Source organism: Stegodyphus dumicola, chromosome 1, assembly GCF_044657685.1.
Source record: "Stegodyphus dumicola isolate Sdum_Otavi_A_Nest chromosome 1, ASM4465768v1".
In the NCBI taxonomy this organism is placed as follows: domain Eukaryota; kingdom Metazoa; phylum Arthropoda; class Arachnida; order Araneae; family Eresidae; genus Stegodyphus; species Stegodyphus dumicola.
The window spans coordinates 129,270,269-129,295,387 of record NC_140768.1 but is presented as its reverse complement, the minus strand read 5'-3'; the positions used below and the strand labels follow the sequence as shown (position 1 = coordinate 129,295,387).

Genomic DNA, 25,119 nt, shown 5'->3' with positions numbered 1-25,119 from the left:
CATCACGGACCATTAGTCAGGAAATGGGCATGTTTGCAGTGTTTCCAGTATCAGCTCATAAAGTGCTTCAACATTTGCAGCAGCGTGGACTGTTAACAGGGTGATCATTACTTCGGTTTCTCTTGACAATGCAGCACAGAGAGAGACGGCGACTCTGGTGTACCACACGACAAAGCTGGGTACAGGAGTGGCACAATGTCGCCTTTTCAAACGAGTCCTGGTTCTACATGCAGAATTCTGATGGACATATACGTGTCTGAGAAATAGCACGTTGCCTGCTTGCATTTGATATCAGCATAGGGGCCCTACACCTGGTGTGATAGTTTGAGCAGCCATAGGGTACATGACACGCACATCTATAGTTTGGATTGATGGTAATGCAGATGGGTGCATTTCTGACATCTTACGCCCAGTGTTTGTACCCTGTCTTCGAGGCCTCCAAATGCCATGTTCCAACAAGATAATGCAAGACCACATGTTATACGTCATGTTCTGAACCTCCTAAATACACAGAGTATATTCGATTGCTGCCCTGTCTTGCATAATCTCCATATCTGCCACCCATTGAAAACATCTGGTCATGTGTTGAGACTTGCTTGCCACCCCTCTCCAGCTAATTTCGTTCATGTAGTGTGGCATAGACTTGAAGCAGCATGAAATGAGCTGTCCATTTCTGTCACCCAAGCCCAGTTTGACTCCATGCCAGTGGTGTAAGGGCCATGTGGCAGCTATTTCTACTTATTTCGCATCCCTGTAAACTTCCAAAATGCTTACAAATTTAATTTTAATCATTTTGTCTTCATGCCATACTGTTTACATGCAATAAATATCTTTTTTTTTTTTTTTTCTTTTTTTCTTTACCTCATGATGTTGAAATTTTAATGGCCAGCAGTGTAAATCTTAAAAGCTTACACTTTGTTAAAAGGCAAAGCGACCACCAATAATGCAGCTCTTTTGCTTCTTTTCACAATATTAATTATTGTCATTTAACCATTTAATCAATACAAATATTTGTTATTTAATTAAAATTTAAGAAAGGAAAAATGTCTGAAAGTGTGTGTGTGTGATTATGGCAAAGCCTCGAGGGCTATCTGCCTAAGGGAAGGGATGCCTTCGTGGAGGACTTTCTAAGGGAAACTGGCTCGTATACACATTACACATGGGGAAAACCACGAAAACGCCCATGCAGCCATCGAGCGGGATTCGAACTTAGGACCGAACTACCAGTGTTCAGCGACTTTACCGCTCGGCCGCTGGTGGGCCAAATGTCTGAAAGAGGAAAGTATGTAGGTAATTATTGTATTGCAGTTTTTGCTGCAGAATTTTCTTAAATTTCATTCTAGGTGAACTAAGTGATGCTGAGCCATATGTAGTTCCTTCGAGAAAAAATCATTTTACCTCAAAATAGAATGTACTGAAATGCTCATGAAATCAGTATACCATATAGAGTCTGAAATCCCAATATCTAATATCCTGACCTACAGACCATAAAAAATTTTCTTTTTCCCTTCTCGAAGCTTTTTGCTAAAAGAGAAGGAAATAGATGTGGAGAACACCATGTTCTTGCACATGGTTAATGTTACTTAGTAGACAATTTTTCATAATATGCTTAGTGCATACGTAATAGACATTTTTTATAATAAAGCATGCAGATAGTTTCTTAATTTCACTTTAAAACTAAATGAAACACCTCCACACTGAAAATATACTGTTATTTATCAGCCTAAATCTGTGTGCTGAATAATTTGGCTTCACAGTCGCTTTTTTGATTGAAATACATCTCAAATCGAAGTACTAAAAATTAGAATATACCAAAATGCTCATAAAATGCAGTGTTGTATCTCTCAAATAGAGTTCTAAAAGGTAAAAAGAAATCTCGTACCTTTTCTTTCACCCAGGAGCTGAGCTCATTCCATTCGGATTGTTGACATATCTAAACTTCAAACATTGTGCACTAAGACTGACACTTCTGTGTAATATAAACAGATTAGATTTATATACAATTATTAGGTTACATTTACTTAAAGATTACAGGTTCTTCTTTTTACAGTCATTTCAGTTCAGGTTCAGAGTTCTAACTGTGTTTTTCTCATCCAGATTATTCTAGAGTTTAGATGTAATGGTGCTGATAGTCCAGAGTTTAGATGTAACATGCAGTATACAGGAAAAAGTCTGAAATCTGGATTCCAGGCCACCAGCAATTTTCTTTCTTTTTTCTTTTTCAAAATTTTTTTTGCGAAAAGAGAGAAAATAGATTCTGAGAAAAGTGTGTTGTTCTTGCAGATGCTTAATATTTAATGCATACATAGCTATTTTTTTCATAATAAAACATCTAGAGAGTTTCTTAATTTCTCTTTGGAGCTAAAATACATCCACATTGAAGAAATACTATAATTTAATTGACCTAAATCTGTCTACTCAATAATTTGGCTTCATAGCCACCTTTTTGATTGGCATACATCTGAAACCCAACCACTAAAAAATTCATCACTGATTTTACACCTATTGAGTAATTCACATGCCTGATTTTAACCTGGCAAATCATTGTTTTGCTTTCATACTTATATGACTAACAAGTCATGGCAGCTTTAGAAATGATTTATGCAGTGATGTCTAAAACAATTAAAAAAATATTGGTAATTAAATGCCAAATAGCATTGTAACTTTTTATGTTGACATTGCGCTTGATGACAATTACAGACTTCAGTTAACTGTGCTGAGAAGTGTTGTTATGCTGACAAATAGAAATTTCTTTCCATATGCAAAAAATAGAAACAAAGGCATTCATAGCTCAAAAGATTACACATACAGTTTGCATTAAAATACTGCTTTATTATTCTGATAAATCTTAAGTACATGTTCAGAACTCAGTTAAACCTTAAGCATATGGAGAAAATATATGTAAATGTAATAAATAATTAAATTAATATAATTGAGGCTTAACTTCCTTAGAAGCAAGCTAAATTTAGTGGAGCAACATATCCCTCAACAGTCTCATCATTCTTCAGCAGTAGTATTTAGCAGACACTATCTAAGCTTTACAATGACAGCGCAAATATCAAGGTTTTCAGATAATGCAAACAAAAAGGTAATTAACAGAATTTGTGAAAAAATGTGGAGAAGATAATGAAAGAAGATGATATAACAAATTTCTATTGCGATGACAACCATCAATCAACTGACAATTGACAAAATACGGAGCATGGTCCTAAATCCAGAAAATGTTGCTACCAATAGTAAAGACGATAACAGAGAAGTTTCTGAGAATGAAAAAAGTCTGTATTGAAAATTCAGTGGGAATTCTCAATGCAGCAGCTATTGGATTTGAACATTGGCACTTTGTAAATGAATGAGAATTTTCGTATATGTGTAAAATCAAAGAAAAAGTACTAGCACCAAAAATGAACTAACTACCTTGAACAACTTATACTGTAAGAAATGTTTAATAAAATAAACAACGTAAATTTTGAGCTTTTTTTTTTTTTTTTTTTTTAAATTTTGATTCCTAAGGTCAGAAATGCTTCATTATTTCATTAGCGACTGTTTCATATTCTTAATTTTATAATTTCTACATTTCATCTTACTGGATTTAAACTAAAGATCCAGAAGAATCTGAAATTGGCAAAGTTGATGAGTCTGGATCTTTGTCCTGTATATTGTTGATTAAAGCAGTTTAAAGATGCAACATTAAAAGTTGCAGGAAGAAGGAAAACCTTTATTTTGAAAATTGGTTTTATTATACCCTGCTAACATTTTTAAGAATGGTGCAGTTTATGTATTTATAGCCTGAAGAACTTCCTTTCATTAGATGGTGTAAGAAGCGGATAAAAATATTTATAGTGGCATACCTGCTAACTTTTACGAATTTTTCGTAATTTTTACGAAAATGCGTTTGTATTTACGATTTTACGATCGTAATCCATTTTTTACGATTTTTTTTCCTTTTTCAAGTGTTTTTAGTGATTTTTGTCGAAATTTTAGAATTTTTCGCCAATTGCATCGTGTTTTACCGCCAACTACCGACTACTTCGAATCCAGTAACCTGCGGTTTCTCCCAACTCGTCGCTTAACCAGCCAATCCAATGCGCTGAACTTGTTTTTCCCACTCTTTTCTTTGCGGGCGCCAGGTTATTTTTTTCGCGTTTGCTTCAGCAGCAAGGGAATTACTCAGCGAGCGTGGATTGCCGCATTCTGTTTGTTTTTTGTTTGCATGTGCTACGCATTTTCTTAATACATCGTCGTTACGAAATGAGTTTAAAAAAACCGTATTCTCAATATTTTCGGCCTGCCTACAAAGCCGAATTTCCAAAGAATTTTTGGCTAAAGCCAAAAAATGCACTCTAAATTCATTGCAATAATTTTTTTGTGTAACATTAAGCTCTTGTTTTATGTTTCCTAATAAATTTTTAGTTACTACTTAATTGAGATTTACTAATGTAAGTACAATTTTCTTTTTTCTATTTTTATAAATTATTATTTAATATCAAAGCATGATATTAATTCTTCGTGTTCTTCTGAATTTTGGGGAAATCTTCTGAATTTGGGGGAGAAATCTTCTGAATTTTTATCTTTAGAGGTTGTCAGGTATGTAGTGGTCATGGAGCCAGCCAACCTTGTAAATTTCAAAGAGTTGTAATTCTTGAATTTAGTGCACAAGAGCTCTTTTGTCCTAATGGTAAAAAATTCCATTCCCATGACACAGACTCAAGTTTTGTCCTCTAAGGCCAACATAAGACTCTTGCATTGTACCTCTGATTCGATCTGTAGATGTTGCCACAGGCAAGCCTCTGCTTAAAAATAATAATGCACTAAATTCTACAAGCAGTAAATCCACAACCACTGCCTATATTCAAAACAGTTGTTTGGAATGGTTATGTTGCCTATGCTAGCAGTTAAGTAGGGTTACTTTTCTGTTGGCTATCAATTGTTGCAGTTAACAGCAGATGTGATAATTTTCTTTCATGATGGCTACTGTAACACTAAATTGTTAAGAATAGTTTTATAGTTGAGGTATTTAGTATAAGGCATTAGAAATATATTTTTTTATTAATTGTAAATTTAATTTTTCTGTTGGCAATCAATTGTGGCATTTAACAGCAGATTAGCATTTTTTAAAGCATTTTAAGTAATGCACTATTATTATTTGAATGACAAATCAAATTATGTTGCATTAGCAATTAGTTCTAATATAGCTATCCAGCTCAGTTTTAATTTTTTTGCAGTAAGGCAGAAATATTAACATTTTTCATATTAGTAAAAATATAGAATAAGTAAAAAAACGTCATAATGTTGAAATCAATGCTAATATGATGATGGGAAGTAAAATAATGGAAATGAATGTATGAAGTAAATTATACAGTCAAAAGTCTTGAATCCGGAATCGTCGGCGATTCCGGATTATGGATTTTTTCGGATTATAGATCATCAGTTTAAATCTGGTAAGATGGCATGCAGAAATTATAAAATTAAAAATATGAAACCGTAATTTATAAAATAATGAGCAATTATGATCTAAAGGGTATCAAAATTTACAAAAAAAGAAGCTTAATATTTATTTGTTTACTTTATTAAACATTTCTTTCAACGCGCGCATGTGTAAAGCATACATTACGCATAGCCGAAATTAGAAAATTGCAACCAGAAAACTATTTGATTTGTATTTGTGATATTTATAATGAGCAGGAATTTGATTTAAATCATATCAAAGACGGAGTACATCGAGATGAAATACTACATTTAGTAAGGAATTATAAGCCGAATAAAATAAAAACATCTGCCCTGAAGATAACGATAGTGCTGACAGATCAACTTCCAGTTCATTGCGCGCTGCGACATCCCCCCCCACGCAGAGCAGCGTGAAATTGATAAACAGATTTCGGAACGGTTAGATAAACAAAGGATATGCCTTTATCCATTTTTTGTAGCAATTCCACTTTTTGTTTGATGGACATCAAAACATACTTTCGTTTTGTAGATCCTTTGGGAGCTCCAGCATCGGAAATTCTATTTGACATAATCGAAAGTTCAAGCTTACTTTTATAAAATTGCTCTTACAGTCTGCAAAAAGTAATAAGCCAGATCCAATTCGAAGATTAAGGAACAACGTAATCATCAACATTAACTGAAATAGATAATTAGATAATTTTAGCTTATACCATCTGTTATACATTAAACGCGCACACGAAAACATATTCTGCGCTTGCGCAGATGCATATGCGCAGTCGTAAAGGTCTTCCGCGCACGTGTAAACGCCTATGAAGGCATGCGCAGAAAGATTTTAGCTTTGAGGTCCGGATTATGGGTGTCCGAATTAACGACTTTTGACTGTAATATGTATTACATTTGATTATGTTGATATACAGTGTTTTAGAAGATGAACAGTAAAAAGCTAATTTTTCTTATTAATATTTTCAGAAACTCATGATTATTTTTACATTTTTTATCTGTTTAAAAGATATGCTCACATTAAACATTTTAATTATCTAGATTAGTTAATAAGCAAGATATATTTGGTGCACTAGATGAAGCAGAGCTTGTCAATCGACTTGATTTAGAAGTTTTAGTTAATGAACAGAAATGCCCTACAAGGGTGGTAAGTTATTTTATTCCATCTCATTATTCTGATTTATATTGCCCTTAACTAAGCATCTAAAATAATTTACTTCTAACAGTTTAACTTCTGATATTGATTCTCATATAATTTTTTTCACTTAAAATTTAAATACAAAGCAGCTGTTAGATAGTTTTTCAGTAAAGCCATCTCTCAAAATAATTTTTTTAAATTATATCCTCTTTATTTTTGTCTTCATTTTAATTAAACTTGCTAGCAAGCCAAGCTCTGCATATATTTTTAATAATATATTACCTAACATCTCTAAGAACAATATGTATATGTGGAACTTGAAATATGTATAAACAATCAAGGCAATATATTTGAAGAAAAAAATACCTAAGTATAGAATAGTAGGATTAGTTTTAAATAATAATAAAAAAAGTACCTTTACCTCCTTGTATTTTTTGGAGTTTGGTAGATAATTTTGGTTGTTTGGAGCTATGAATTTTAGATTTTGGTGGCTAATTGTAGGTGGTAAAAGAGAGTAAAAGAATTATTTTTGAAATTATAGTAATGTGATGATGGGAAGTAAAAATAATGGAACTTAATGTATGAAGTAATGTATGCAATCATCACATTTTTACTGTTTATCTTCTAAAACACTGTATATCAACATAATCAAATGTAATACATATTATAATTTACTTCATTCATTCATTTCCATTATTTTACTTCCCGTCATCACATTAGCATTGATTTCAACATTATGAAGTTTTTTACTTATTCTGTATTTTTACTAATATGAAAAATGTTAATATTTCTGTTTTAGTGCAAATAAATTAAAACTGAGCTAGATAGCTATAGTAGAACTAATTACTAATGCAGCATAATTTGATTTTCATTCAAATAACAATAGTGCATTACTTAAAATGCTTAAAAAAATGTTATATATCTTAAAAACGTTTTGGTACATTTGATGACAAGAAATTTAATTAATTAATTTAATTTATTAGTATTCTTTAATGAGTTCAATTAAGATATTTTTTATCATACATTCTCTTCTTTAATTTTAGACTTTTGCATTTTTAGTATTGGTAAAATCACAATTGAGGCAGTAAAACATTAATTAAGGTAGTACTGTTGTATGGTTAAAAATGGCTGTTTTATAGGATTTTATTTGCAGATAAATTTCTTTTTAAAGTATTATTAAGATTTTTATTTTCTTTGTGAGATTATGCTTTTAATTTGTGTAAGAATGTAACTGACTGATATATTTCACTCAGTTGAAATTTATATTTACCAAAATAATAGTTATGCCAAAAAGCTGTTATATATTAAGAAAAACTGTTAATAGATTTATTGCAGTTAAAAGTCTAAAACTTGCAGTGGACATAATTTTTTTATTGAATTATGGAGAATTATGTTACTTGCTTTAAGAGTAGTGTAATATATTTTGGCAGCTGTTTAGATATAGATACTGGTTTATTGTAAAAAAAATTAAATTATATATATATATATATAATATATATATATATATATATATAATGTTGTATGATCTTAAATCAACTTTCAAATTACTTCAAAACATCTTTCAAAATATAACTTACCAGTATGGATGCACACTTTTAAAATAATTCTACTTTAATTAAACTTAGGAGATAATATAATCAATTAATCAATACTGTTTAGGAAATAAATTATATATATATATAAGGAAAATAGCAGTATTGATGATACAGTATGTAGATAGCATAGAATGTTGAATCCATTATGTTCAGTAAAAATTGTATTCCATAGAATATGCATCCATAATGAATAGGAAACTGACAGTCGAGGCAGATTAAATGGTAATTTTTATTTCAGTAAGCATGCTGTTGCCACAGACAACTTAGCACATTACATGTGCCTATCAGAAGGCTTTTCTGTTTGAAGGGGGCTATTTAAAATTTTAAATGCAAAATTAAATTATTAAACTTAATTGCAACCAATTGGCAATAGATCTTCAGATTCGTAAATTTTAGTTAAATCCACAAATTATCTAATACTAAGCCTAACATTGTTTATTACAACAGACTAGTCCCTTACTATGGCCATAGTATGTAGTCCAAATAGGGTATATAATGTAAATAGTATACTAAGACCATGGGCCCATTGGTATATAAATTTGTAAATTTATGCATTTATTGATATGATTTGTTTTATCCTATTCACTGAAATTATTAGTCTAGTATAGCATTGATTTTCCATAGTTGTAAGTATGGCTTCCTGTCCAGGGATTGTACTGCCCAGGGTGTGCAGTCATTGGGAAGGAGGCAATGTTAATTTTGTATCTAACAAATAATTTTAGTGAAGTTATAGTATATGTTTTAGTAATGTAACATGAAAATCTAAAGAATAATGTAACATGAAAATCTAAAGAGGTGATGCTTTAAAATAAGAATGCAGGGCAAGTTTATTTAACATTGAGTAAATGGCTAACTTGCTAGTTTGGTGAGATATTGTAGTAACTGCCAAGCTGGGGACGATTTTGGCGAGAAATCGCCAAAAGTCACCTGAGTTGGCGACTATTGTCTACATTTTGGTCCAGTCCTTGTAGTATTGCAACTGAATAACTGTAGTTGATTGCATATGTAGCTGTAATCATATCCAGTCCTCGTATGTCTTCCAGTAATTTTAAGAAGTGCTAGAGATTTCTCAGTGGCCGGCTGAAAACTATATAAGATCAGAGAGCGTATCTGCTCTCAGTTGTTAGTTCGGAGATAACTACAAAATATTGAGATATCTCCATGATAGCTTTACCTTTTAGATGTCTTTCCATACCATTAACATTTTTAGTAGTTTGAAGTGTAATGATGCATTGCACTTTGTAATACCGTGAAGAGCTGTATGGGTATTTTTGTGGAAAGTTTCAGAACTGGTGAAGTGTTTCTTTTGGTCTGTCATGAATTCTGTGTGCATTAGATATGTTACAAACTCATATGCACAAAACAATATATATACATTAGGGTACTATTTATTGGAGGAGTATATCATTTTAACAGAAGTATCTACAATTTCATATGACTGTCTAAACATCTGCTTTTATGGTTTAGAAGCTTCTAAATGAGGTATGGAATTGAATAGCTGCTTTTTTTCCCCAGGCATGTTAGATTTATCGTCATCATTTTCTTTTCACGCTAGTTTTTGTAAGCATAAGGCCTTAAGTCTTGTTCTCCATTGCTTGCAATGTAATTCTTTCCATCTGTGTTTCCTTTCATCATCTATTTTTTGTGTTTCTTAGCGATTCATATATATATTTTTTAATATCTAAGGAAGCCTCATGTGCCATATATGATGAAGTGAAGATAAAGGACCCTGGAATACAGGAAGGATTTAATTGGTTGATTGGTCTCATCTCAAGAGATTTTGATGAACTGCATCAAAGAGTTGAGAAAGAAATGCTTGAACAAAAGAAGCAAGAGGAAAAAGAACAAGCAGAAAGGATGCAACGTGTGCAAAGAATACGAGAAGAAAGGTGTTATTACTCTGCAATAAATCTTAGAATAGTTTTTTTTAACAGATGAAACTTATAGGATAAATATAAACTTTTATAACTAATAAAATATTTACACATGTTAAACTGTTTTTGAATGTAGTCTCAATGAAGAAATAAAGATAATTTTAAATTTCCATCATTAATTCAATATTACATCTTATCTGTAATTATTATCCTAATTTATATAAATAATGTCCAGTAGATTAAACAGGTACTTAACTTTTTTTAGTTGTTTTTATAATTAAGCTATTCTATGTTTTTTTTTTTTTTTTTTTTTTTTTTTTTTTTTTTTTTTTTTTAAAGTTAGTGTATTTTAGTCTTTTATATTAGTTATATGCATTTGATATATTATGTAGAGAGAGGCTTGCTGAAAATCGGGTCAAAGAAGAAGCAAGATGTAATGCTCATGAAGAGGATGATGATGTTGTTATAGGAAATCCTTTTAAGCCTTGTAATGTTATTCGGGTAAGCTTTAAAATTTTGAGTAGTTTCTTAATGTTTAATTATATGCATTAATTGTTATATTCATTGAATATACTCCAGTTTATTAAAAATGGATCTATTCATCATCCAGTTTAGTTTGTTCAAGAGTAGTTAAACTGCAATGCATCTCTTTAAGAAGAAATATGAATATTTAAATTGCATTTTATACAAAAAAGAAAAAGAAAAGGAAAGAATTAAAGTCAGCTGAATCTCACTCATTCTTATTGTAGTCCACTGTTACTCACTAGGTATCAAATCATTTAATGCTGTTTGAATTGTCGTTTGCTATAGCTTGCAAGTCGTCACTGTCATTACTATTGTCATTGTCTTCATCATTGATCAGTCTGTCTTGCATGTGCAATAATCTTCAGAACTATCAAGAGCATTAGATATTTCTGTTTTCTTGAAGCTCTTCACTATTATTGCTTCTTCAGTCAAAGCTCATGCACCCCAAATCCACAAACAGATCAAACAGTAAAGTGGAAATAATTGCTGTATAAATGAATACATTTTAAAATTTAGGGGAACTCATTTTCTGAAGGTCTTGAAAAAGTTGAAGTTACATGGATAAAATTTTCAGAGCCTTGTGCTAAAAAAGCTAAGCTGAAAAATACACAAGTAAATCTTCTTATCATATATCTTATTTCTTTAAACAAAGAATTAAGCAGAAGGATACTTGAGACATTTTATTTTAAGACTTTGAAAGCAAGGGCATTGTTATAGGAGATAAAGCATATTTAATTTAATAGTGATTAACAAACAATGTTGGTGCATGTATTTTTCTGTAGAAAATTGGATTATTTCAAATTATCCTTATATCCTCTTTTACACAACTGTGTATAAGGCAATAAACTGTGTTGCCAAAATACATTCAGCACATATTGTTGCGTAGAAAAAAGGGAAAAATTACCTTTACAATTTTACTCTTAAACTGATTTGTTAACTAACTTCTGCTTTGGTGCCGCGACATAAAAAAAATGACTCAAACTAAAATTAAACTGAGTACTACTTAATTACTTTCATAATCAAAATAAAAACACTTTAAATCAAGGGAGGTGAAAAATATCCTCCCTGGTGTTTTGGTAAAATAAAGATTATTTGTCAAAACCAAAATGTGAAAAATGCACTTCAGCAACAAAATCATCAATCTGCTATCTCTCATTGAAATAAAACTAATTTAGATCTTCAACCTGAAAACACGCAAATTTCAATACAAAACTAGAGATAACCTTAAACCCTTAACATTTAAAATACCACGCAGATCTCTTCAAAACACCATGGAAAGATACATCTCACATTTAAGAAGTCTACTCAACAAATATAAATTAAGTAGGCCAATCGTATAGTCATAAAACCCCTAAAACTGATTTTTCTACTACCGCAATATGGTTACCCAGTTTCGATAAAATAACCATGTTTCCGTAAGGATCATATGGGTACCTACTGTAGACCACAATTAAATTCAAAAGAAACATACAATAATAAAAATAATAAACACATTTATTGAATATTCCCACACATTATAATTTAAGATAGCTGGCCAGACTACCCCTACCAAACATAATCAAAACATTTTTTCAATAATATCTCATTTGTTCACTTATCTCGAGGATGAGTGTGTATACTACAAATCATTAATTAATAATTTCACATTTAGAAAAGAGAACAATTTATCTTCTGACATTTAGTAAATATTAAATTCTTTGATATAATACTGAAATCACAATTTCTTCAGTGAAACTTTCTTTACAGAAATATTTGTTTTAAGGCATATCGAAATTAAATAAAGAAGACTGAAATCACTGAATCACAATCACAGACTGAATCACAATCACATATAATACTGAAATCACAATTACTTCAGTGAAAATTTCTTTTCAGAAATATTTATTTTAAGACATATCGAAATTAAATAAAGAATTATCGAAATTAAACATTTAAAAATAATCAATTCAATTCCTCTATTTAGACAAAACACTAGTAGAAAATAACAAAATTAGAGGAAAAAAAATTTCACTCACTAAATCCGCGTACAGAAGTCTGAGGGGCTCGAGGAGCAGCCCGGATCCCATCCCAGTTCTTCAAAACAAAAACGGCCATAACTTCATCGTTGTCAGGAAAACCAATACTGAAATTTCCAGGCACAACGGGATTATTCTTCTAATTCCACTTCATCGTTGTCAGGAAAACCGATACTGAAGTCTGTTCAAAGAACAAGGGAATTTTCTCATAGTTCCATACATCATTGTCAGGAAAACCGATACTGATGTCTGTTCATAGCACAACGGGAATTTTCTCATAGTTCCAATTCATCATTGCCGGGAAACCGATACAGATGCCTGTTCAAAGCACAACTGGAATTTTCTCATAGTTCCACTTCATAGTCATCAGAAAAACCGATACTGATGTCTGTTCAAGACATAGCGGGAATTCTCTCATAGCATCCGCACTACTCAGTCCAGCAGCATTTAACTAAAAAAAAAAAAAAAAAAAAAAAAAACCACCAGCCTTCCATTGTATTTCAAAGACTCTCTCGGGCATGAAAGTTTTCTGTGTCTTCGTGGAATTCCGCTTTTTTGAACGTCACCCGGGCTGTTTCTGAGATCGATGCAGAACCGTTGAGAAATTCCGACCGGCAAATGTGGGGGAAGGGAAGTAAACGGAGGCCATGCTCTCTCTCTTCCTATTTTCTTTGTAAAAAAAACTTTACGTCATGCCAGAGATCACTTGTTTCACATCAAAGCGAAGTAGGTGGGGCTTATGTGGAAAGTCAGAACTAGATGCATATGAATATCAAATCAAAGAAGAGCAAGCAACTGTCAAATGAGAGCTGACTTCAATAATTTCAGTGATCGGTGCTGGCGCCATCTCAGTCATATGGATACCCTACTGATGTTATCCAGAGCACGTGCGAGTTTTAGCGTGTGTAAAGTGGCATACTGTAATTCGGAACGTAGATCGTTATGTTATTTCTTTTTTGTTTGTTGTTGTAAGTTTTTCAGTATGAATATCTTAAATCCGAATCATGAGCACAAAGCTCGGCATATAGAAAAAATAAGTTCAGGTTTGCGTGGCTGAAAAACATCGTAAAAATTCATATGAATGGACAAGGAAATTTAAGTGGTCGTTGGCAGTTGCATTCAGAAAGTAGATATCAGTGGCAAAGTGAAGTGTGCATTGTGTTCTGATCTAGTATATTATGGAAAAAGGGGATATGTTGCTATTTAGCAGCCATATCAAGAGCAAAAAGCAAAAAACATTGTGGGAGAGAAGTAGTGAAAACAGATAATTACAGGATGCCATCATATTCATCTTTGACAGACACAGACTAAGAATTAAGCTAAAACTAAGATTAACTAAAGAAATATAGCCAAAGCTATCAAGATTCTAATCGAGTTGGCCCCTTAACTCTATTTGACTACAAAGCTTATCAAGGGCCTGAGTACGGCCGAGCATAATAACAGCTTTTAGAGAGAGTGTAGCCAAAATGCAGACGCGCGTAAATCAGAAACACTGATTCTCTCTAACTATCGGCAACTACGTTTTCTTTTCCTGGTGTGTGTTTTATGATTAAGTTTAATTCCTGTAATTTTAAAGTCCACTGTATCAAGCGAGGCGATAAATTTTTTCCTGAATACAAGCGATCCACTGCCACATGATCTGAGTAGACCGTTATCGGAGAACTTCCGAAGTAGACACGAAACTTCTGAACTGCTATTAAGACAGCGAGCATTTCTCACTCAGTGGCGGAATAGTTCCTCTGGGTAGCATTCAAGGTTTTCGAAAAAAAAAGCTATAGGTTTCCCATTTTGGGAGAGCACCGCTCCAACTGCATAATCAGATGCATCCGCTGAAATCTCTAGACATTGTTTGCCTTCTGGGAATTTAAGGACTGAGGCATTGATTAGGGCATTCTTTAGTTGTTCAAAAGCGGTGTTCGCCTCGGCTGTCCAAGAAAATCTACTTTTCTTTCTTTTTAGCACTAGAAGAGGCTCAACTATTTTCGCAAAATCCTTTATAAACATTCTATAATAGGAACATAAGCTCAAAAATGAAGACAATTTCTTAGCCATATTTGGGGTGGGATAATTTTTAATTGACTTTATTTTTGAGTCATCAGTCTCTATGCCCTTCTTAGAAATTTTGTATCCAAGATATTGCAATTCCTTTGCCGCGAACTTGCATTTATTTTGAAACTGGCCTCGTTAAGTAAGGCAAAAACTTCTTCCAAATGTTCCTGTAATGTTTGCAGGTAACTATGATATCGCCAAGATAAATAATTATACTTTTACCTAAAACTGGCTTCAAGGCTATGTCCATAGCTTTTTGAAACATAGCTGGCATTCCACTTAAACTAAGGGGCATTCTTAAGAAGGCATAGACGCCTGATTTTGTAATAAACACGGTCTTTTGGACATCCTCCGGTTTAACGGTGATTTGAAAGTAACCTGAAGTTAAGTCTAGGGTTGTCATGAATTTATTCAAGCGAATTTTTCTAATTATTTCGTCAGTTATTGGTAGGGGATACATGGGATATTTTGTCATACTGTTTAACATACGATAATCAACTGCAAACCTATACGCGTCTGGGTGTTCAGGAAGTAGCCTGTTCTTTTTTTTACAAAGGACCACCGGACTTGCGTACAGACTCGTGCTTTGCACAATTATTTTGTTTTCTAGCATTTTTACAATATGTTTTTCAATAATTGCTTCTTTCACTTTGTCATATCCATAGGGCTTCGACCGGACTGGAGGGGCATTACCTGTATCTATGGAATGATTAACTACCTGACAAAAACCAAGTTTGTCATTAAACAAAGAATTGGATTTTCTTACCAATCTTTCGATTGTCTCTTTCTCTTCAAGCTTCAGATGGTTTAAGCCCAATTCCGGCAGAGACCCTTCTTCTTCTTCTTCTACAGGATCCATGTGCACTTGAAATGTAGAATTCTGGAAATTAGGATTTGCGCCGGATGCACGTAAAAAATCGACCCCCAATATGACGGACGTGAGTAAATTTTTCATGACTAGAAAATTAACTTTTGACACTTCATTTTTGATTTGTACATGGAGTGTGGTTTTTCCCAAACATACGCACTGTTTACCTTGGGCAGCAATCACTTTTTGTGCAGTATCCCTAAATAATCTATAACAATGGAAGTGTTTTCTATAAAAATCTTCTGAGAGGAATGAACATTGTGCCCCTGTGTCCAGGAGTGCATTGGTTGGTACATTATTTACCAGAATCTGTATCTCTGGCATAGCTAGATTTTGTACCACCGCTGTATTTTAAATAAATTTCTGAGGGGTCTTCCTTCCCACTCGGTGACCATTGTCCCTTCTCGATCCACCACCCTTTGCTTTATCTGCGCTCTTGTTATTGAACTTTTCACTTTTACCCGTCTGCCGATATGCGTTGTACTGAACTTGCAATTTCTTTTGAGGAGTGAATCTTGAGTACTGGCCAAACTGACTTGCACGTGCTTTCTCCGATTTTCTTCTATTTTGGAATTTTACTGCTGGCTGAACTAGAACTTCAAATGTTTGTGGATTACGCATTTCAAAGAAATCTTGTGCTGACGGTAGAAGACGCGGTAGAATTACTTCAATAAATTCATTATCAGGCCTTTTCCCATATAATAAATTAAAAATTTGTATCTTTTGTAAAATAAATTCCGCCAACTCATTGAAATTGCTTTGATATTTACTAAACAATTCTGATTTAAGCTTTGCACAATCTTTAACAATTGGAAATGCTTTTAGTAATGCAGACTTGAAATTTTCCCAGTTATATGATTCAGATCCTGGGTCCCCCAGCAAGAACTTTCCTATACTCTTCTGCCAGCTAAGGGCTTGACCTTTCAAGGCTGTAGTAGCAATGATCAATTTTTGTAGCTGATTCACAGGGTGTAAGGTGAAATGTTGGTCCAATTGCTCCCAAAATGTCAGAAATGAGCCCTTGCTGTCAAATGTTACTGTTGGCTTCATGGAGGCCCACATCGCTTCCAAAATAAATCCATAGGATTCATGGATGTCTTTCCATAGGATTCATGGATATCTGAGGGACCTGAAAGGTCGGAGGGGTCAACGTAAACTTCCCGGATTCTAACGACATAGTCCGTTGAAAAACTTTTCGGGCGCCAAATGTAAGATTCTCACTAGTGTAATTCTCAGTTACTTTAGAAAGTGACTAATTTCAAGAACTAGTTAGCGAATAATCGCTTAAGTTCGTGTGACAATAAACAACTAGATGGAAGGGTAACTAACCCTTTATTATTCCAATAAGATTAAACAAAACTCCGCCTTGGAGTGTACAATCAAAGCCGACACTTGGGCTTGAACTTAAGAGACTAAGAATTAAACTAAAACTAAGATTAACTAAAGAAATATAGCCGAAGCTATCAAGATTCTAATCGAGTTGGCCCCTTAACCCTTTGCGACACGCATATTTAAAATATATTTTAATCTTTAAAAAAATGCCTTAGAATAAGTCGGATGGACTTACTTAAGTGCCTTTAAGGCTTGAAAAAAATTCTGCGCTTTTATTTTTTACAGGGGAAGGTGGGATACCGTAAGTCCCACCATGCAACTAGCACGTCTTATAGCATATTGTTGTATAGCAGGAAAAAAAAAATCATATGTGGAATGAATAAACAAAATAAAGCGTGCATTCTAAAATATTCATAATAAACACACTAAAAGGCATTTTGTACTTATTGCATATATGCATGACTTATAAAATTTTGCATATGCACATTTTGCATATATATATTTAATATTTTTAAATTTTAGGAACAAAAGAAAATATTTTCTTGAATATTATTTTAAGATTAAAATTTGATACTTGTACATATGATACTAAATAAAATATTAAAATTGGCACTTGATTCAAAAACATTTATATATGATTAAAATTGAAAAAAAGTCATTTTTCATGAAACTTTGAAAATTATGTCGTTTCATTCTTTTGAAAGCATGGAGGCACTTCACATGTTTCACACATCCAAAATGTTCGTCGTTCTTCTTTCGATGTGCTGCAATATGCACATCTTCTCCTGCACATCTTTGGCATGTGAATTACATTTTTTAGTCTCTTTTCTGGTTGTACAAACGGGTTTTTAGTTTTTATTTGAACTAGGGATTTCAGTTTTCTTTTCAGCTCTTTCTTGCCTGCAAGTGCCATTAGACCTTCAATAAATGAGAGAAGAAAATCTTTCATTGTTTTTACATCATGGTCGGGTTCGCGAACAAACTTTACTATACTCGCATCTAAAAAGTAAAAAAAAAGAAAAAAAAAAGAAAACATGTGCCACCATTTCTTGCTTTTGCGGTCTATTTCATATAGTACTTTCAGTTGATCAATCAGTCAACATATCCCATATTCTTATTATATGAAATAATGCTGTTTGGGCACAGTACTTTTTTTGTCTTTCCATCTCGTTCTTTTCTATTACTTTCTTTCATTTCAGTTGCCTTTTCCAAACAAGACAGGATAGAAACGGATCTTTTATCCTTCCATTTTATGCAATAAATTGAATCATCGCTAACTGAAAAGTCTATATATTCTCTTGACATACATTTGTCTTTTAAATTTTCGGGTAGATACTTCCGATTCATATTTACAGTGCCACATGCATACATGGGTCTGTGTCTTTAAAAAGCGAAACAAATTATAACTACTGCCCTTTCTTCTTCAGCAATAAATTCAACCTCAGTTATTCTCTCCTGGATTTCAATTTCATCTGAATCAGAACTTACATCTGAAGCATATGAGTCGCAATCAGATGGCAGTTCAGCAAAAAGATCCAAAGCTTCCTTAATTTTTTTCTAGACATTTTAGCACATCAGAGCATACAACGGATGTAAAAACGCGCACAATCACGAAAAAAGTAGATGGAAAGCATCTGCGAAAAAGAAAAGAAAAATAATCTTGAGTGCTGCCATCTATTAAGCGAAAATTCAAGTGTGTGGTGGGACAAATTTTAACCCACTTATTTCAACTGCAAAATTAATGTTATAAAATATTGAATCCAATAAAGATTTTTGAAAATAAAATACCTTTGAATATTAAAAAGAATCATACATATCATAAATTGTATACCAAAATTTTTAAAATATTGAAAAATGCGAGATACATGGATATCACTCTTGTGATCCTATTTTGAAAATTTTTTTGCTTATAAACTTAAGCCCTGGTATAGTAGTAACATCTACTGAGAAAAATAATAACTAAAATAGATTATTTTTAAAAGATTAGAAAATATCTAACAGAAACTGCTAACTGAGAAAATAAATATTAATTAGGTGGGACATATATTGACCCACCATGCCGCAAAGGGTTAACTCTATTTGACTATGAAGCTTATCAAGGGCCTGAGTACGGCCGAGCGTAATAACAGCTTTGAGAGAGAGTGTAGCCAAAAGGCAGACGCCCGTAAATCAGAAACTCTGATTCTCTCTAACTGTGTAAGTAACTTCGTGGTTTAAATACCGCTCCTCCTCATTAAGTATTCGGAAAGATTCCAAAACTATGTTCTGGCCAGAAGTAGTATGTTGAAATTAAGAGTTTGACAGGAAAGGAACTTAAAATTTAACTGTTAATAAAATTAACATAATCCTTACAAAGTGTTCCAATTTTTGATTGAGTTTCCAGCTTAGAGGGTCAACCTGCTTGGAGATGTGGCTGAAAATAATTTGCCTTATACTGTAGCACCTGTGATAATTGATTTGGCCAAAGCAATGGCATCTGATAAGAAGGCACTATCACAGCTCTCAATGGCTCGTACTACTGCTTCATATAAAATGAGATTAGGCCTCTCAAAAACATTTTTCAATGGAACTGTGAACAATTTTAAAAAGTTTAAATTTTCATTAAATATTGATGAAGCTACAAGTAGTAATCAAATGAGAGTTTTGTGCATTACAAAACTGGCTAAAAGTAACTGATTAGCCAGTCCGTAAAAGTAACTGGCTAATCAGTTACTTTTTACGGAAGACAATAAAGTAGTGGTCGAATGTTTTTAATGTGTCTGCTGAACAACTATTTCAAAACATTTTGTCTCGTTTTGACAAAAATCAGCTGCTATTTGAGAATCTCATGTTTGTTTTGATGGATTCTTGCAATATAATGAAAGGATCAAAGTCTGGATTAGAGGTGAGACTTCGTAATGAGAAGGCTCCTCATTTGTTAGATATTGATGGAGATTCTTGCCATCATATACATAATGCATCCAAGGTATTTTCTAAACCATTTGGTGGGTAGGTAGAAGGTATATATAATGACTTTAACTGGTCTGTTGATTTAAAATAAAAATTAGAGGAAATATGTGTGATTTCAAATGTCAAATATACTGCTATTGAACATTTTATTAAACACTGCTGGCTGTCCATATATGATATTACGTTGAGTAATTTACTCATGTTTGATTATTTAACCATTTTTATTATAGATTTTGAAATCAGCATGACAGATTATTATATTTTAATATGTGTTGCAGTATCTATAAACAAAGAACTCTGAGCAATTAAAGCAGAGAACGTATTAAGGATATCCACAGGTATTTACAGCAAAAGCATTTGACAAGTGATGGGAGGAAACGAAAAGAAAGAATAACTTCAAAATTATTTTATGACAGGAAAAAACTGCAATTAATTATGCATTTTTATGTGTCTGTATTGCCATTATTAAAAAAGTATGTCTGTCTATTTCAAATGAAAGAGCCTTCAATACATAAATTGCATGATGAGCAGAAGCAGCTGTTTATTGATTTTTTAGCACTGTTTATTAAGTCAGAATTTCTCCAAAATAAATCTCAGAAATTTCGACTTTAGATATTGTAGATGAATCTCATCTTTTATCCCCAAAGAATATGTATTTAGGAGCAGCTACAATTGCACTTATTTCAAAAAGATTTAGTGAAACATGTTAAAGAATTTTTTAAAAATTCCACTGAAGCTTTCATCAGCTGTGCAAAATATCTTCAGAAGACTTTGCCATTGAACAACCCATTATTAAAAAGCATATCAGAATTGATGCTATAGCCAGAGGTCACCATAGTACCTTACTTAAGTTTAAAAGATTGTCTGAATTAATCCAGAATATTTTGACATAAGAAGACACAATTTCATATAATTTAGAAGTGCATAAATACCAAATTGATAAAAAATTAGCTTCACCATTAGATATAGAGGGAAAAATAATGAGACTTAATGAGTGGTGGGCCAAAGTATTTGCAGATGGCAGTTATCCAGCTTTATCCAAAATGGTAAAAGCTATTTTGTTTCCATGGGCCACAAGTTGAGAGTGCTTTTAGTTCTATGAGCAGTGTATTAGACAAGGAGTTTGGCTGCATGAGTATAGACACATTGTCTGCTATACTAACAGTAAAAAACAAATTTTTGAGTTGCAATAAGTCAGCTCTGGAATTTTTTAAAAGGGATAACCACTTGCATTCTCCAGTACACAAAACTCTATGTAAAAGTTTAAGGAATACTCATAAACTGTACAAAGAAGAGCTAGAGATAAAAAAGGAGGAGCGAGAATCTAAAAGAAAGCAATTAAACATTGCAGAAAATAAAGAAAATAAAAATGTATCAATGGATTGTATAAAAGCTGCTGAAAAGAAATTGAAACTAGCTCGCAAACGGAAGTTAGAAAAGTTGGCTGCGAAAGTAGCAAAAAAGAAAAAGCTTTTCCCTAAAATTTTTAATCAGGATCGAGTGAGACCGAGACAAAATAGTTATTTTTTGTATTCCTCCTTTAACTATATGTTATTTTGTAACTATATTATCTCATATGACTACTTTTTCTGGTGTTATATAAAGTACTGTTTATTGAACTATAAGTGAAGATAATTGAAAGCTATAGTAACAGTTATATATATATATTATCTCTAAAACTTGTCATTGCCTGCAAATGGGCAGTAATATATAACATAAATATGTATATTAGTGTGTTGTAATGTTGTGTACAGTATTCATGTATCAACTGTTAAATTAAGTTACATAGAGAGCATCTTGTGGAAGATAAAATTAATAGCAAAAAATAGTAAGTATTATTTTAGTTTAATTATATGTATATGTTTAATACTTTTTATATTAAAAGGTTGATATTTTATTATTATTATTATTATTATTATTATTATTTTTTGAGGTCGCGCGTTATACAGCTTTTTTTGCCAACTTGTGTTTTCATGCGTGCTCTCTGAAGATAACAGAAGGAGATGGACAAACAGGAGATGATGACTTCCCCCTTTTTTTTTTTCCATATTTTCCAAAGCAAACTGGAACTTCAGCATGAGCAATTCAGACTCAACTCTTTCACACATAGAAAATGTCAGAGACATGATTAAGACACTGGACCTAGCCCCAGATCTTCAGCCAGTTATGCCGAAATTTAACCGAAAGGAGCTCACGACGAGCTAGGACCGCTGCCAGTGCCTCGGAGATCACCAATATTAACTGTAACTGCGGTTGCTCCTAAAGGGTCACCGGGTAATGCTCCTCTCAAAGTCGATCAAAACTGGGCCAAATCTCACAAAAATCTCTCTTCTTCTACCGTGTAACGACTTAAGAAAACTCGGTTGACACTCACAAAGAAACACCTCTAATTCACCATTGGCTCAAATATCACTAAAATTAAAATTTAACCAATCTTAAACAAAACTTGGACCCCCTCGAGCCACTTAGAACACAGGCAATAAATAGCCTTTAGAATTCGCAGAAATTCAGAACTCTCTATAAGATGACAGAACTCCTTTTCTTTCCCATGCAAAGAGAAATGTTTCCAACCTATAACTCTGTCAAATAACATCGTTCCCTTTGAACTATTCGCCCCTGAACGAGCAAAACATGTGTTTTCAACCCCTGCAAAAAGAGGAAAATGCAGCTGGCTGCAACTGACCGCTTCCCATGGGATACGGAAGTAACAAGCCTCTCCCTTTTTCCTGAGTCACATCTTCAGCTAAACTTACAGGAGCTTTGCCGTAATTGAGATAAAGTTTAAACAATACTAAATATTATTCATAAATTCTTAAATAATAACAATACAAATTCATTAAACACAGTAAAATAATATAATAATTGTACACAACAAAATAATGCATAACCAAATCATAACAATATAGGCAACCCATGACATTACCAAAATGTATTTGTGTGACATCCTAGATATGCGTGCATGCATAACAGATGAGCACGTATTTCCACCTTCAAAATCAATGGCCATTTCTCTGATTCGTTTTCGTTTTTGCATTGAGTACACTTCCCGTATAAAAGGTTTCAATGGGAGTATGGAGTTTGCTGGCTGATGAAAAAGTGTTGCATTTTTTCAGGTATGTGTCATTTGGCCAGCAGTAGAGAATGCAAAATTTCACATTCCATGAAGTTGTACTTATCAAATGATCAAGCTTTGTGGATTGAAATTTTTGTTTGATGCAAAATTTAAGAAATTATCTGATTCCTTTTTTTATATAAAAAAGGGATAATTGTGTACATCCTGGGAATAACAGCATGCGCAGTGCAAAAATTTGTACAGCTCTTTGAATTTTTTTAAGCAAAAACAGATCACTGTGTACATAGAAAGAGCAATAGAGGGGGGAAAAAATAAAATGAAGATTTTTTTGAAAAAGGTAAGTGTTGTATTATGCACGTTTCCTGCTTTTTTTAATTCGTTGCTTTTTCTATAGAATTCTTAGTGTGCTCCTATTTTCAAAATGGCTGTTGCCTTTTGTGTATTAATTAGCTGGGCAGAATATAAGTTGGCAGTGGGTTGGCAACTTTTTGGAGTAGTGTGTGGATAATCTGAAAGTATCAGAAATTGTTTGGCAAGTTGTTCTGTAATGGAAAGAATCTGCAATTTCTGTAGAATTCTTCAAATTTTTGAAATGATATGATGATTGGAAAGATGTTTAGTTCTTTTGTTATTCATAAATTTATTAAATAATTTTATATTTCATGTAGATTAATTAAGTATAATATATAAATTATAGAAAGAACAAAAATCATTTAAAATTTGTTGCATAATTGTAATATTAGGTAATTTTAAGTACTATTTTTTCTGATGAGCTGGATTTATTGAAATTTATTTCAGTTGCAATGAGAACTCTTTATACTAATTAAATTATAATTTTAAAATTGAAAATTCTTTTTTTAAATCTATCAAAGTATGAATTTAATATCTTTTAATAAATATTTCAAAACTGATGGTAAAATATACTTGTGAATTATTTTTGATTATAAGTATTTTATTACCGTATTTAATCATTTCATCTTAATCATTTTCTTCTTAAATTAGTTTACTGCAGTGAAAAGTTTGATAGTATACCAGTATGAGCAGAAATAAATTATGCCATATTTAATTCATGATATGAACAGAAATTCTTTATCTTTTGTAAAACATTTTTATCTGTAGCATGGGATATTATTAAATAAAAGTAACCTTAATTAACATAAATAGTATTTTATATCTGACTAATTAATTGAATTATACTGATTAATTTTTCTTCCCAAGGCTGAGTTAGAAGAGAGGGAAAAGAATAAGAATCCAGAACTAACGACACCTACTGTGAAAGTTATTCATGTGAGTCCAACTAACAGTGTAGAAGCTAGTAATCGAGAAGAAATAATATTGCACCCTCAGCCTTTAAATCGACATATGGTAGATACAAATAATATGCTGGAAAAAACACATAATATTCCAATGGAAATGTGTAATGGCAGCTCACCTGTACAACTTTCAAGCAGCGAAGAAGGTAATCTTATATGCAGCTTTTTAATAATTCATGAATGTGTTTAAGAAATTAAAGACAGAAAAAATATTGCTGACCTAGTATTTCTGTAATTATCAGAAACTAATGCATTTTTGACATATGTTAATTCCATCTTGCACTTATTTATATTATTTATTCTGGCACAAAGAAATTACTAATGAGTTAACTTCTCAGGTGAAATTATTTAGATTCTCTTTCTTCACAGATTCACTTGTCTCATGATGAGTTGAATTTTCTGCCATGGTTTAATAAACTTCCTGTATTGCATTTGAAATAAATTGAATATATATATATATATATATATATATTAAAATGCATAAAATACAAGAATAATAAATACAAGAAAATAACAGATAATAAAAAATATAAGAAATAATTAATAAAAAATACAAGAAAAACTATTTACAAGAAGAAGTAACAAAATCTTTCATGGGGAGCGGAAGGCAGGCACTCAGGTGAGCTAGAAGGACTAGAAATAACATTTTGTAATTCTAGAAAATGAATCATCACTTTCATCCCTGTCATTAATTAGCTCCTTATCATGCAAGTATATCATTCCTCTGATAAATAATGCTTGCTTGCTATAATAAACTTAAGTTAAAGCTTTCCGAAATAAAAAGGGAATTACAAGGAATATAAGCAATAAAAGCAATGGAAGGTGTAACAGACCCTCACATAGTAACCCTAAAAGACCGTACATAGTAGCAAAATAAAAAATAAAAAAAGGATTTGAAGGGATATCAGAAACACGAATGTTTATATCATGTGGTGAGTTAAAA

At 32.3% G+C, this 25,119-nt stretch overlaps 1 protein-coding gene across 1 annotated transcript in view; it reads left to right on the top strand.

The window, feature by feature from the left end:
- The window catches only part of LOC118205757 (ADP-ribosylation factor-like protein 13B), a 66,851-nt gene that overhangs the window by 18,350 nt on the left and 23,382 nt on the right, over positions 1 to 25,119 (top strand). Inside the window, exons 4-7 of the mRNA XM_085820458.1 lie at positions 6,487 to 6,592; positions 9,865 to 10,067; positions 10,445 to 10,553; positions 24,082 to 24,322. Of these exons, the coding sequence (XP_085676584.1) occupies positions 6,487 to 6,592; positions 9,865 to 10,067; positions 10,445 to 10,553; positions 24,082 to 24,322 (659 nt within the window). The remainder of the gene's footprint in view (positions 1 to 6,486; positions 6,593 to 9,864; positions 10,068 to 10,444; positions 10,554 to 24,081; positions 24,323 to 25,119) is intronic.